Below are 16,490 nucleotides of genomic sequence, written 5' to 3'. Positions count from 1 at the left end.
TAGATTGGTCCGGTGGTGAGAATTTTTGTCTTCTTGACATTGAGCCTCAGTCCATACTGAAGGCTGCAGTCCTTGACCCTCTGCAGTAAGTGCATGAGGGCCTCCTCAGTTTCCGTGAGAAGGGTTGTGTCATCTGCATAACGCAGATTGTTGACGAATCTACCTCCAATCCTGATGTAACACTTCTTCTCATAGAGCCCAGCCTCCCAGATAATCTGTTTTGCATACAGATTGAAAAGATACGGAGAGAGGACACATCTTTGATGCACATCGTTCCCAATTTTGAACCATACGGCGTTCCCTTGCTCTATTTTGATGACTGCCTCCTGGTCCAAGTATAGGTTTCGTATTAGCATGCTCAAGTGTTCTGGGATTCCTATTCTTCTCAGAGTCAGCCAGTTTGTTGTCATCTACATAACTAAATGCCTTTGCAGAGTCAATGAAACACAGATAGACATTACTCAGTGACTACACTTATTTTTAAAAGACATTTTGATTTTGTGCAACTAATTTAAATTTCAATTGTGCAACTAATTTAAATTGTACCAAAGAGCTTCTAACTTTTCAACTTCTTCTGACAATCACCAATTGAAACTACATTCAAGTATTTTGTGGCTTTCTAATGTTAACTTCTGCATTTAAAGATTTATTTACCATTTAAAAAGAATCTAATAAAAATGAACACTGAAAACAACAGCAAAGTCCTTTTACAGTTAACTCCACAACATTATGAGGTAGGTAGTGCAGATACTGGTTTAATGTTGTTGTTGTTGTTATATGCCGTTGAGTCACTTGTGACTCATAGCGACCCTATGTACAATAGCTCTAAACTCTGCTCTGTCCTGTGCCAATCTCATTGTCTCTGACACACTCACCCTGATTGCCCCAGTCACTGAAGCAATCCACCTTCCAGAGGGTCTTCCCCTCCTGCACCTGCCCTCCACCCCCCCAAGCATGATGTCCTTCTCCAAGGACCAGTCAAAATTATGTCAGACAAAGCTCCAGAATCCTTGCCTCCAAGAAGCAGCCTGGTTTATCCCTTTCCAGGATGAATCTGGTTGTTTTCCTAGCAGTCCATAGCACCCTCAGCACTCTTCTCCAACACCAAAGCTCAAAAGCATCAATTCTCCTTCTATCCTCTCTGGTCATTGTCCAGCTCTCTGACGCATAGCAAGTGACTGCAAAGACCATGGCCTGTACCAGACGCACCTTAGTCTCCAGAGACACACCACTGTTCTTCAGTACTTTAGAGAGGTCCCTAACAGCAGACTGTCCCATCGCAATATGTCTTTCAATTTCCTGGCTGCTGGTGCCAAAAGTGTTGATTGTGGAGCCAAGCAGACTAAAGCCGTGAATAATCTCAATCTCTTCATCATCCATCCTGATGCTGCCAATTGGTCCAGTGGTGAGAATCTTTGTCTTCTTGACATTGAGCCTCAATCCATACTGAAGGCTGCAGTCCCTGACCCTTAGCAGCAAGCGCTTCAGGTCCTCCTCAGTTTCAGCAAGCAGGGGTGTGTCATCTGCATAATGCAGATTGTTGATAGATCTTCCACCAATCCTGATGCCGCATTTCTCCTCATAGAGCCCAGCCTCCTGGATGATCTGTTCTGCATACAGGTTGAAAAATATGGAGACAGGACACATCCCTGGCGTACGCTCTTCCCAATTTTGAACTAAGTGTTTCCTTGCTCTGTTCTGACGACTGCTTCTTGGTTCAAGTATAAGTTTCGCATTAGAACGATCAAGTGTTCTGGGATTCCCATTCTTCTCAGAGTCAGCCAGTTTGTTATGGTCCACACAGTCAAATGCCTTTTATAAATAAGGAAACTGAGGAGCAGAGACATTAATTTACAATAAAATCATGTAATTTTTTGAAGTGGCCAAATTACCATCAGGATTTTTCAAGTTTGAGTTAAATGTCACAGGTTCAAAAATCAGTATTTCTGATCTACTCAATAAACACAGTTAAAAAAAGGTAGGAAGAGAAATCTAAACTTTAAACTCTGGAAGACATTTTTCTTACCATTCCTTTCTCTTTGTCTGTACCAACACCAAGCATAGCAAAATTTTTTAACATTTCACAGCCTATGGCTCCACATCCTACCTAATCAAGAGAAAAATGAAAGTAATTAGATTAGATAAAAATAATAACAACTCTTAATTGGTAAAAAGCAATTTCATTTTCATTCTATCCAAAGGCTAAATTACAATAATACTCTTTTAAATAACTTAAATATCTGTGATTAATTTTATTTTAATATAGTAAAATGCTGTTTTTAAAAAATGAACATGAAAAATTAGTAACACTTGTACTTCCTTTGACTAATAGATGCTTTTAAATTCCAAACCAAACCCCAAACTTTGCGCTCCTTTTGTATACACAAAGAAATTAAAGAGTAGAAAAACTGACTGACAATCTAATAAAAAAATATTTTGGTTTTAGGTATTTTTCACAATTAAATTGACTTGGAGTATCCAATGATCAATTTTAAGAAAAAACTGGTACTAGATTCCATATGCATCTGTGATGTATAAATTTATGTGTCAACATCTAGGCCCTGGTGTCCAGTTGTGAAGTCACAAAGTTTAGACACTGTTATGAAAGAATTATGTATTATGTATGCTTAATTCAGGGAGCCTTACACAAAGCAGATTACCTTCCACAATGTGAGTAGTGCTATATGACCAGCTGAAGGTCTTAAGAATTGACATTTTCCTGAGGGAGCATTTTGCCTCTAGACTATAGACTGCTATCTTTCTTCTCTTTCCTACTAATATTACTGATTCTGGGATACAGTCTGTCAAATCTTCCATCCTGTCCCCTGACATTTCAGTCTGCCAACCTTCGTAACTGTGTGAGCTAATTTTTCAAAAGAAATAACTCTATTTACGTTACTAGTTTTTTCTCTAGAGAACTTTAAGATGACATTTAAAAACCCAGCAAGAACTGATTTTCAAAACATTATTTAAAAATGGTTATTGAAAGTTTGTAGTCTTCTAGAATCAATAATAATCAGAAAAGAAAGCTTCTCTTTTCATGTACCACATGTTATAGACAAAATTCAATAATATCTACCTAACATTAATGAGGCAGGAAAACACCACCAATTTTAATTGTAAACTGATTTAGACTAGAAGTCAGCAAACCTTTTCGGTAAAGAGATAAACAATAAATATTTTCAAATTTGCTGGTCATTTGGTTTCTATCAAAAGTATTCAGTTTCCCTACAGCAGCAGGGGGGAAAAAGCAGACAGAGACAACACAAAAATGAATGGTCTTGGTTATATTAATAAACTTTCATTATGAAATCACGCAGCAGGATGGAACTGAGCCAACAGCCATAGTTTTCTGGCTCCTACTTTAAACTTGGTTTGAATAAATTTGCTCTAGTACATTAACTTGATATGCAACATGGACCTTCTAACAACGAATGTGTTACTTATTTCCATCATACTTACTAAAAAGATGTTCAAATTTTGTAGTTTCTGACATAAAGAGTCTCCAATGCAGGCTCGTAAAGCATCGTACCTATCTCCTCTGATGAAAACAAGACAACCAAAAAAAAAAAAAAAGAAAAAAAGGACAGGTATAAACACTATTATGAATAGCTTTATGTATTTTAAAATGAATGCCCTTTAAGCGTTTCTCCCATGTAAGAGATATACTTTCATATTTGAAAGGAAAAAAAAAAGAAATTAATTCTTTCCTATTCTATTTGACTGTTGTTGTTGGTAATTGCCGTTGAGTCAAGCACAACGTACAGCAAACCTATGAACAAAAGACCTAAAACCTTTCTATAACTACCATCGTTTCTCATGTTCACAGAGTTTCCAGAGTCATGTTTTTTAGGAAATGGATGCCACTCCTGCTTCATTAGGAGAGTCTATTTCTTGGAAAATGGTATCATATTTGGGAAGGTGGACTGTCAACTAAAGAGAGGAACACACTGAATGAGATGGATTGACAAAAGTGGCTGCAACAAAGCAATCAAGTATATCAGCAATGGTAAGGATGGAACAGGATGGGACAGATTAAGATCTGTTGCTCACAGCGTCGTTATAAATCAGACTAGACCTGATGGCTTAATAACAACAAAATGACCTGGTATACTTTTAGTAACAATCACTAAAGTGGCAGTGACCGCAGCAGGGATTTAAAATGAAAGTTCTTCCAGGAGACTACAGGTTTGTTAACTCACTTAAATTGAAAGTGTAACTTTGGATTTTGCGTATTTTGAGGAAAATAACTATAATTACTATAAATTACTATAAAGAAGATAGCCGTTTTAACACCTAATATTAATATGGTACTATGAATGCTAAACTGTTGTCATGATACACAATTTAAAACTTTCTTTCATCATTGGTGGGCAGTGTTTGGTGAAGCTCCCAGATTAAAACAAGCTTGGAGGCGCTTCCGAAATAGCTTGCCTCCAGAAACCCTATGAACCTGGAGAAACGATTAAAGTTATACAAGCGTTTAGGTCTGCTGTTCATAGGGTCGCTATGAGTCTCCTACGATTCGATGGCACATAACAATAACAATAAAAACAACAACAACAACGACGAGAGAGTTCAGTTGGCCTAGTGGACAGAAAGTGATGCTACCAAATGTGGGTGATTTTAATCTGTGGTCCTCAGGCCTAGTTTTAATTCTTTTTGGTCAATCTTTCTTCAAGGTCTTATAACACTGGTCTGTCCATTTGCTGTACAGAGGTAACTCGTGGTTGCTGTGATGCTAAACACTGTGACATTGATGCGTCAAATGGAAAAATGATTACCTATGGTGGACAGTGTTAGGTGGAGCTCCCCAACAAGCTTGGAGGCACTTCTGAAATAGCTTGCCTCCAGAAACCCTATGAACCTGGAAAATGATTAAAGTTATACAAGTGTTCAGGTCTTTCGTTCATAGGGTTGCTATGAGTTGCCTACGACTCGAGAGCACCTAACGACGACATAAATATTTGAAAGATACTCTCTTATTATGGAATTTAATGTAATCTCATTAAGTAGAGCAGAAATTACTACAGAAGTAAATGATCTAGGAGAAAAGACATCTGAAACAAAAATATAGACAAAAACTCTTAAATCTAGTTATCTCTTATAAAGTTAGATGTTATAAAATTAAAATCTAAGTATCTCTTATAAAGACACTTCTAAGAAAAAAGGAACTGAAATATCAACATTACCGTGGGAGAAATTCTTCACGTTCAGGTTTGCCTAATGATTCGACAAGATCTGCTGCTTCAATATATAACTTAAAGGTAAAAAAAAAATAAGTTACATTATTTACAAAATATAAGTTAGAAATACGTTATTCTTTTAAAAAATATTTAGTAAGTTAAGACAAAAAGACAAAATGTTAATTCAAAGCAAAAAAAATTTAAAATTAAATATACCACTGAACATATTATTTAGGAATCTAAACTCTCATACTCTCAGTATCAACATTAAATTAATGGGGGGGGGGACAAAAAGTTCTGAAATACAAAACCAAAAAACCCCAATACTAAGTTTCACTATTTTTATTTAAGCAACTTATTTGGCTAAACAAAAATGTTTGTTTTAAAAAAGGGGCCTAAAAAGGTGTGACAACTGATAGTCTAATATTCCTTTTAAAAAAGATAATAGAAAAGACAGTTGTTGAATCTTGTGATGTTTTCATCCTATATATAGCTTTTTATGTATTATATAAAATTTGGCCTCATCTAAAGAGAGGCATGGCCTTTTTCCTGGTTCCTAGGAAGATAACCTCTACTCTTTTAAAATTCCCCAAGTGATAAGAGTGTTCTGTTACTGCTGATGTGCCTCTGGCCCTGAAAAAAATAATGAAAAATTCATCCAGTTCCTCTTGTTGTTGAGGGAAATACATCTAACTTTAGGCTAATATTCCAACAATCTCAACATATGATTCTGGTAGTTTCAAGCAACAGAATTAAATTCCCTTGGTGGTTTATTTTTCCTGTCTCTTCTGTACCAAAAATATTCTGTTGTTTTAAAACTCTATCAATTAAAGCACATTATAATACAGACCACACATTCATTATATGAAAAATTAAACTTTTCAGAGTAGGTTTTGACTCAGTGATTTATAGGACAGAGTAGAACTGCCCCAGAGAGTTCCAAGGGCTGTAAGGCTAAATGGAAGCAGACCAACACATCTTTTTGCCCACAGAGTAGCTGGCAGTTCAAACTGACAGGTCTTACAGTTAACAGCTGAGAGCTTAATGACTGTGACACCAGTGTATCTCTTAAATAATAGAGAAATGTTAATTTGCAGAACTAACCCATTGGCACAAAGGAGAAAATTTTCCTGTCACAGCTTTCAATACTTCCTGGCTGGCAACACCTCCAACTGCTGCAGCAAGTGGAGGTAAAAAGCCTTGAGCAGTCCAAGAGAGCCAATTCACAACATCAGCATTTACTTCAGGCTGAAATATAAGTTATAACAGACAATAATATAATGCTAACAGTACTCAAATAGTATACTTAAAACTTCAAGAAAATATTGGCATAGATTACAGCTTAACATTTCAAAAGTGATTACTATATTGGTTTTAATGCATCAACTTTATAATAAAAGCTGCATTTGCATGTTACCTTAAGCAGGGTTTCTCTTTACCCAAACCTATCATTTGTTGCTTTGGACTCTACATGCTACATTAGTGTACCACTCAGAATTAACTAGAACATTTAATATTTTCCTATGATAATTCAAATTTTACAAATTGCTAGCAAGATTATTTTAAAATAAAGTTTTCTCAATGAAGACAGTGAGTAGTTTTCATTCAACAATGAAAACTAAAAATAAATACTAAACAATCCTTCAGAAGCTTTCAGTTTGTGCTGGAAATAGTAGTAACTAAAACAACAATGAACCAAAAGTAAAGTAAAATACTGTTTAAAATATAGTAAAAAAGTGGATAAGTAAAAAAAGATACTTTTGAACTATTACATACTAAGCTAAGAAGCATTCAACACAGAGAAAATTTCCCAATTAGTATATTAAAAAAACGGAAAAGAGTTCTATTGTTCATTTAACTTGGATCCACTTTCAACACGCATGATCGTGGCAGTGAAAACAGCAAGACATGTTGCACTGGGGAATCTGTTGTCAAGGACCTCTCCGAAGTTTTAAAGAGCAAGGGTGTTAGTTTAAAGACTAAGCTGTGCCTCATCTAAGCCATGGTATTTTCAGTTGCTTCCTATGCATGTGTAAGGAAGACTAAAAAAAAAAAAAAATCTAAGCCTTTGGATTATAGATGAAGAAGAGGAATAAACATATAACAGACTGTAAAAAAACCCAGATCTGCCTTGAAGGAAGTTTTCAGAGGCAATGATGGTGTAATTTCTATTAGTTGCTTTTGGCCATATTTTTGGAGACATTATGCTGGGAAAAACATAGAGGGTCAGAGAAAGAAAAGTGCTGCCACAAGATGAACTGACACAGTAACTACCATAATGTTGTTGTTATGTGCCATCGAGTCGCTTGCGACTCACGGCAACCCTATGTACAAGAGCCTAAACCCTGTTCTATCCTGTGACAACCTCACCGTCTCCGACACACTCTCTCCCACCACCCCAATCAAAAAATTGATCTGTCTCCTCGAGGGTCTTCCTCTCCTGCACTGTCCCTCCACTCTCCCAAACATGATGTCCCTCTCCAAGGACCAGTCCCTCCTTGCAACATGCCCAAAGTATGTCAGATGAAGCTTCAGAATCCTTGACTCCAAGGAGCATTCCTGCTTCACCCTCTCCAGGACAAACCTGTTTCTTCTCCTAGCAGTCCTTGGTATATTCAATACTCTTCTCCAGCACCGCAGCTCAAAGGCACAATTCTCTATCATCCCTAGTCATTGTCTAATTCTCCAATGCATAGCACACAATGGCTGCTGGTACCAAGAGTGTTGACTATGGAGCCAAACAAATTAGAACTGTTAACTATCTCAATCCCTTCACCATCCATACTGATGCTGCCAATAGGCACAGTGGTGAGAATCTTTGTTGTCTTGATATTGAGCTTCAATCCAGCGCAGAATAGGGTAAGGTGCAGAACTGTTGTCCATAGGGTTGCGATGAGTCAAAGTGAATTTGACAGCCCTTAACAACAATAATTTAGCATTAATCTTGGTTTAGATTTAACTGGAATAATTTTTAAATTCTGAGGTACAGATGTTGTTGTTATTAGGTGCTACTGAACTGAGTACGACTCACAGAGACCCTATGAATAAAAGATCTGAACCCTGTTACAGATGATGATCATATTACAAACAGTGACAACAATTATAGTATTAGCAAAGATTAACAATTAAGCAGGATGAAGGGAATGGCAGTATGTAAAAACTCTTGTAACGTGCCATTGGTAGTAACCCGACTCACTGTGACCTTATTATGAACAACAGATGTGAACTCGGCCCTATCTTGTGCCATCTTTATATAATAATCTCTGCCATGCTTGACTCCATTGTTACAGTCAATCCGTCCTGCTGAGGGTCTCCTTCTCTTTCTCTGTAATTTATAACTTATTTGAATACATTATAATTAATGTTATACATTATAATTAATGTTATAAGTATCTGTGAATGACTGAATGAAAAGTCCATTATTTGTAAACATTCACCCAAAAGCACTAAAATTTTGAAAATAAGTTACTCAAGACTTTGCTGCTAGTAAAGAAACAGGTTTTTTTCTTACTGAAGATTCTCATATTTTCTAGTGAACGTACATTGTTATGTGTCTATGAGTTGACTGAAATCCAAAGAATTGGAACTCTGACTTATCCTGTGTCATCCTCATCTGAAATGCTTGAGCACACTGTTACAGTTATTCACTGTGTCAATCAATCTCACTGAGGGTTGAATACACAGCTCAAATCTAAGATTTCTCTAAGAGAATTATAGCTTTCTAAATTGGACTTCGCAGTACAATCTCAAAACAAAAACAAAGAAAACAATCCAGCAAAGAAATAAACCAACAATTTAGCATTACTAGGAAAGAAAGAATAACATCACTTCAAATTACCTGCAAATTGAAAAACAAAGACCAAACTCCAAAAGACTTATCTGTGAGACCTTACTTTGCCAAAAAACCCTGTGCATAGAGAAATAACAGTCTGAAGTGACTGACCAAAACAACGCAAAGATTTATGGGTGACAAAACTAACAAAAGATCAAAACGCTCAAGGCCACTGATGCTGAGTCAGAGGTGACTTGCCACGAATCATCCAGGAAGTTTTCTGAGGCTGTAATTCATACAGGAGGAGGCTGCCCATCTTTACTCCAGAACCACTGGTGGATCTGAACCACCAGAGAAATGGTTCTTTTTGGTTAGCAGCTCAACTCCCTACGTTCTATGCCACCAGAGCTCCCTAAGAGTAAAAAAACATACAGTGAAAATTATCACTAGCAAAAAAAAGTTCCACACTAAGTGCAAAACACTGACTGAATTACCACCTTCAAGATAAGATGTGTTAAAAACTATTATACTTTACAGAAAAGGAAAAAATATAGAGCCTCAAGGCTGGTGGCTTAGTGTTAAGGAGTTGCACTGTCAATGCAGAGACACATGGTTCAAATCCACTGCCTACCCTACTGGACAAAGATGGGCAATCTTCTCTGGTGCAAATTACTGCCTCTGAAAGCCCACTGAAGGGTCAGGTATGAGTCGTTTCCTACTCAATGGTACATAACAAAAGACAAAGGCAAAAACACCAGACTTAAAAAGTATTTAAGAGGGAGGGTTTTAGCTTTGTATCCTATTTCTCAACAGCAAAGAATCAGTGAAGAAAATGGGTACCGACAATTGTGTACTGTTTAAAGCTAGATGTCTATCATTTAAGGTTGTAAGAAAAAATTAAAATGAAATATATCCTGATTCTGAGCTCCTTCTGAGAAAACTCATTATAGGCATAAACCGATTTAAAGACTTCCTATACAAGTTACAGTAATAAAGACAGTGTAGGACTTGCAAAAGACCCTGGAAGATAAAAATTCAGAAGTAGACCTATACATTTATGGTCAGTATATTGATTACAAAGCAACTTAATATAGAAAGAATAAAAGTCTTCTCAGTGTTTGGACAGAATTAGTGAATGGATAGAATTACTGAATATTTACATTAAAAAATGTAAACTTTGCACAGACTATGCATGATACACAATTCTTAATCGGAACTCTTAATAAATGATGACAAAAGTACAAAACATTTAGAAAAATACTTAGAAACTTTTTATAATCTTAAGATTTCTTAGATGAGATTTTTCTCTTCCAAAGCAAACAAACCCAATCATGTTGTAACAATGTGCAATTGAGTCACCTGCAACTCAGTGACCTTCTTTACAATAGCCCTGAATTCTTCACTATTCTAGCCAATCTTACAGTCTCTGACACACCTATTCCCAACAAATCTACCTTGATTACCCCAGTTATGGTGTCGATCCATCTCATCTAGGATCATCTTCTCCTGTGTTGTACCTCCAGCCAAGCATGATGTCCTTCTCTAAGGACTGGTCCTTCTTGCAACATGCTGAAACTATGGGAGATGGAGTCTCAAAATCCTTGACTCCAAATAGTAACTCGGTTTCACCCTTTCCAGGACAGACCTATTTCTTCTCTTAGCAGTTCATTGTCTGTTCAATGCTTTTTTCCAGCATCACAACTCAAAGGCATTGATCATTCTTCTTATATCATCCATAGTCACTATCTAGCTCTCCAATGAATAGCAAATAACTGAGAAGACCATGGCCTGCATAAGGTGTACCTCAGTCTCTAGACTGACATTCTTGTTCTTCAGCACTCTGGAGAGGTGCCTGAAACCAGATTTCCCAATGCAATCTATCTTTTGATTTGCTGACTGCTGGCGCCAAGGGTGCTGATTGTGGAACCAAACAATCTGAAATTGTGAACCATCTCAATCTCTTCTTCATCTATCATGGTGCTGCCAACTAGCCCTGTGGTGAGATCTTTGTTTTCTTGATGTTGAGCTTTAATTCATACTGAAGATTGCAGTTCTAGACTTTCGGCAGCAAATAATTCAAGTCTTCCTCAGTTTTAGCGAGTTAGGTTGCATCATCTGCATAACACAGACTGTTGATGAGTCTTCTACCAATCCTGTTATCATTCCTCCTCATAAAGTCCAGCCTCTTCAATGATCTGTTCCATATATAAGTTGAAAAGGTAAGAACATAGGATGCATCCTTAATGCATACCTTTTCTGATTTTGAACTATGCAGTATTTCCTTGCTGTTCTGACCAATGCTTCCTGATCCAAGTATAGGCTTTACATGAGCATTAAGTGTCTTAGGATTTCCAGTCTTCTAAAAGTTAGCCACAGTTTGTTGTGATCCATAGTCAAAAGCTTTTGCACTGTCAATGAAACACAAGACATTTCTCTGGTATTTTACGTGTCAGTCAAGATCCATCTGATACTGGCTATGAATCCCCAGTGCTTTGACCTCTCCTAAACCCAGCTTGCACCTCCGGTATTTCTCTGTAAATGGACTCTTCCAGTTGTTTTGGATAATCTTCAGCAAGATCTTGCTTGCAAGTGTTATTTATTAGCAAACCCAACAAGTGAACCATCTAAATAAAAATGTCTATTCATCAAACAGTATCATAATAAAACAACACACTGCACAGAACTGAAAAGCAGGTTTCTGATAAAGGACAGAAAATTTTCTCAATAGAAAATTTTACAAAAACAGGTAAAAGATTTGTATTGGAAGTTTATCAAAGAGATACGAACGGTAAACACATGAAATGAAAACCACATTGCAATACCACTGCATACCCATTCCTCACATAATGTAGCCACTCTGCAGAACTGAGGAGATTACATTCCAAGGTATGTAACCAAGAGAAATTAAAACATGTTCTGACCAAATGTGCAGCTTTTTTTCTATTTGCTAAAACGAGAAAAAAAATCCAAGCTATCAACTAGTATTGTGACAGATTATGGAGCATGTATACAATGGAATACTATCCAGTAATAAAAAGGAGTAAAACACAAAAACATGAATGAAACTCAAACTCATTATGGTAATCCAAAAAGCCAAACCACAAAGGCTACATAATGTACTACTTCATTTAAATGACATTCTGGAATGAGTAAAACTATAGTGGATGCCAGGATATAAGGGAGGATTTGGGAATGAAAAGGACTAGAGAGAGACATAAAGACATAATACGCTTTATGGTAATGTTATATATTTTGATTATAACAGTGAATACATGATTTTATACTTCAAACTCACTTTAAATCTTGAAGACTAAACTGTATATCCTAAAAAAGGTATTATTTCCTTCATGTATATATCAATAAGCCTGTTAAATTTCTAGTTATATTATTATAATCCTTCTTTAATTAATCTATTTTAAGCTTTTCATACACTTTTTCTTTTCCCTATTGTTGCTGTTGTTGAATTCTGTCGAGTTAGAATCGACTCAGCTAACCCTCTGGCGTTAACTGCAAGGAGACTGTCCATTCTTCTCCCGCAGAGCAGCTGATGGATTCAAACAACATGCCTTCGGGATTGCAGTGCAGTTTCTTACCACTAGGCCACCAGAGCTCCCCTCTCTTCCCTATTCAATGAAATATGCAATGAAAGATTTTCTTTTGAGGTTCACAGACTTTAGTTGTTATTATTACCATTTTTAATTATATAAAAATATGATTAACTTTTTACTATTAGTGCTCTGAGTTTCTCTCTCATTTTTGTAAAATGTAAAAACCAGTAGTATATTCAAATAATTACACAAACACTGATGCACCAATAACTGGTTAAATGAAACTGTTGGCAGGCATACCAATATAAAAAAAAATTTCTTCTAGATGTTGTGTTCAAATGGAAATTTGACAAACAAAATAAAATTGATAGAAACACAGAACATATTAAAGGGCTTAGTCATGGCAAGTGGGAGACTATGTTTTAGTGGGTTAATAAACCAAGAAAATTTGAACAGAATGAAGAATAATAATTGTTATTGTTAGGTGTCGTCAAGTAGAGTATGACACATAGCGACCTTAAGAACAGACCTGAACTCTGTTCTATCATGTGTCATCCCTGTATTTCCTGACACCCCTTGTGGCAGTCACTGTGTCAATCCATCTGGTCGAGGGTCTTCCTCTCATATGCGGACTCTCCACCCTTCCAAGCATTGTGTCCTTCTCCAAGGATTAGCCTCTCCTAGCAACATGCCCAAAGTATGTGAGATGAAGCCTCATCATCCTTGCCTCCAAAGAGCACTCTGGCTACACCTTCTTCAATACATATTTGTTTCTTCTTTTTGTTGTCCATGGGATGTTACGTATTCTTCTCCTACAACACAACTCAAAGGCATCAATTCTTCTGTCATCCCTATTCATTGTCCAGCTCTGAGATGTCTATCAAGTGATGGAAAACCCATGGCCTGAACCAGATGTACCTTAGTCCTCAAACTGACATCATTACTCCTCAATAATCTGGAGAGGTCCTTAACTATAAACTTTCCTAGTGCAATGTGTCTCCATATTTCCTGACTGCTGAAACTAAGGATGTTACTTCTGTATCCAAGTAAGATGAGGACGTTGAGAGTTTCAATCTCTTCTCCATCCATTGTGATGTTGTTTGGTGCCTATCAGTCTAGTGGTAATAGTCTTTGTTTTCTTGACATTGAGATGCAATCCATATTAAAGGCTGTAATCTTTAATCTTCTAAAACAGTGCTTCAAGTTCTCATTTCCAGTAGGCAAGGTTGTATCACAGACCATTTTATAATCTAAAAGATATCTAAATAAAGCAACTTGCTTAGTGTTACAGGGTTAGTAAGTAGCAAAACTAGTATTTGAAGGATATGACACATATTAGGAAAAAATTTTCTGATGACAGTAATTTTGAATATTCACCTTTTCTTCCAGTGTTTCACTTATAGATGTTGCGATTTTCAACATTTCTTCCGAATCTTGTTGGCATCTAGGATTTAATACAGAGCATACAGATATCTGTTTCATCAACTGTTAGAAACAACTGATTATATATAAAAGCAAAGTATGAAAAAGAATATTGAACTGTGCCAACAGCAAAAAGTACTTATGACTTCAAATATTGCTTTAAAATCATGCTATCTATGATTGTCTCAACTAAGATTTACAAATAAATTATGTTTAGTTTTAAATATACAATGCAAAAATCTTTAATAACAGTATTTACAATTTAATATTAATAGGTCAGATGGGAAAATACACTTAATAATTTAAAAATTCTCAAATGTTTTTGGTTTTTAAAAAGCTATAGCTAAAAAAATCCCCAAGTCTTAAAAAAGGGGTGAGAACATATAAAATTGCTTTTAGAATACAGAAACAAGTACTTTTATATAACAAATATTACCCAATATTTGGCTTGCGACTATAGTTCTCCTGAAACTGGTCCAAGGCAAGCATAGCTGTATGAATCTCCAACGGTGCCTATTGAGAACATTAAAAATTAACCACATTAGAGTGTCTATTAAACACCTGACCTTGTCCTAAATGCCTTAAGAAGATTATTTAACTTAATATTTACAGTAAATGTAAATACTTTCATGTAGCAAACAAGCTGAGAGAAGAAAATGTCATAAAAGTATTTTCCAAATTCAATTCCAAGTGGTATGATTGGTTTTTATGAGTTATTATCAACTAAATAATAGCAACAAAACATTTATACAAAATCATGTAATTCTTTTTACTTATCATTTCTAAATTTGATAATGCACTGTAGTTGCCTTATCACAAATACATTTAATGTGAAAAAAATTATACCCACTGATTTAAAAATTTAAAAGTGTGTTGTTGTTTTTTTTTAGTTTTTTGAGGGTATAGGGTAGGCAGGGAGGTAGGATAAAACAAGCATCATACATACTACCTGGTCCAGACAACCCTTTACTACAATTATCTTTATATAAATCATTGACATTATCTTTTAACTATCAATGATAGCAAATCACTACTAAAGTCAAAGTTTTTTATGATACCAATTCCCATTTTTAATTATAAAGTGCAATTTTTAGATGGGACAACATTCATTAAGTAAACCACACAGGAACATATATATGTATATAGTTATTCTAATTTGATAATTATTTAGCAATCACGATCCCCAACTCTCAAGCATGGATAGTGTTTATTTACCTCAGGTTTGCTGAAGTCTGCAATAAGGCATTTTGCGTGTTTAATTTGCCTCTCCAGTGATTCCTAATGGAAAAAAATTTGTAACTTCAAAACAAGCGATTACTTAATCTTACAAATGAAACTTTTGTATCTGAAAATTCTAAAATCAATACAGCATTCTTAAGGGTATAAAATAGAGTTGGCCTAATATGTTTTAATAGAAATATAGTTTTCATTTCCTTATTACCATACTATCTATCTACGCTAAATACAAATTAATCTGGGAAGAATTGGTGAAAGCATCTATAAATATCTGAAAGGAAAATCCATGTTGTTATATATATAAAAAGTATCATCTTTTCCTAGAAAGTAACATTTATTATTTTGACAAGCTCCTAATAAATATTCAAAGTTAATTCTATCTGTGTAAATGCAAAACAAAAACCCAATGCCTCCATCCAAATCTGAAATGTATTTCAGGCATGAACTAATTAAGAATTTAAAACAGTGACAGGAGAGAGTATGCAGGGTCAGATTTGGCTAGCTTGCTGCCTTTGTACTTTACCTGTTTATAGCTATGGAAGAGAAAAGACAGGTGAAAAACCTCAAGAATTTGGAAGACAGAGATCATAGCCTCTTATACAAAACAATTACCTTACTTAGAGGAATATGTTAAGAAAATCAGTATTTAAAAAAATATACAGTCAAAAAAAAAAAGAGAAGGAGGAGACAAACAGTTAAGAAGTGGTTTAAGTGTTAAGGATTCAAGCAAGAAAAGACCACTTAGTTTCTTCATACATTCAAACTGATTCACTACCATGTAAATGGAACCAACTGAGAGCTACTCTGCAAGTGGGTTTTCAGAGGCTATAAAATGCATAGGAGTAGACTGCCCATCTTTCTCCCTTAGAGCTCTTGGTGGATCTAAACTGTTAGAGAGGCACCACCTTCGGGTTAGCTGTGCAACTCCCTACCCACTAGCCCACCAGAGCTCACTACTCTGATAAAGCTGCCTTTATTTTCCTACAAATGTCAGAAATGTGTAAGAATTTACCTCAGTTATAGGCACATGGTATTCTATCAATAGAAGACTTTGAAGTTTTTTTCTTAACATCAATCCATTTTCTTACTCATCTCTTCAATTAAAGCCAAGTCAGTTGCCTTAGAGTTGACTCCAACTCTGGATGATGCCATGTGTCTCTGTAGGATTGTGCAACTGGCTAGTTTTTCAGAAATAAATGACCAGTCTTTTTTAAAAACATTTTTGAAAACCAATCTTTTGGTTTGTAGTCATAGTCATTTGTACAACTCAGGTAATCTCACTTTCCTAGAGTGGGAATCAATTAAGTCAATTAAGAAACAAAACTG

General features: G+C 35.7%; 1 protein-coding gene across 1 annotated transcript in view; it reads right to left on the bottom strand.

Moving 5' to 3' along the window:
* UBA6 (ubiquitin-like modifier activating enzyme 6) overlaps positions 1 to 16,490 on the bottom strand; it is a 120,003-nt gene that overhangs the window by 61,564 nt on the left and 41,949 nt on the right. The window contains 7 exon segments of the mRNA XM_006902726.1: positions 2,027 to 2,107; positions 3,463 to 3,541; positions 5,193 to 5,260; positions 6,291 to 6,434; positions 13,884 to 13,950; positions 14,365 to 14,441; positions 15,144 to 15,206. Coding sequence (XP_006902788.1) covers positions 2,027 to 2,107; positions 3,463 to 3,541; positions 5,193 to 5,260; positions 6,291 to 6,434; positions 13,884 to 13,950; positions 14,365 to 14,441; positions 15,144 to 15,206 — 579 coding nt within the window.

The sequence above is a fragment of the Elephantulus edwardii genome, unplaced genomic scaffold (genome assembly GCF_000299155.1).
Source record: "Elephantulus edwardii isolate Elephantulus edwardi_28Jun2011 unplaced genomic scaffold, EleEdw1.0 scaffold00442, whole genome shotgun sequence".
Taxonomy (NCBI): Eukaryota; Metazoa; Chordata; class Mammalia; order Macroscelidea; family Macroscelididae; genus Elephantulus; species Elephantulus edwardii.
Note: the sequence above shows the minus strand (reverse complement) of the source record. Positions and strands in the feature narration are given on the sequence as shown.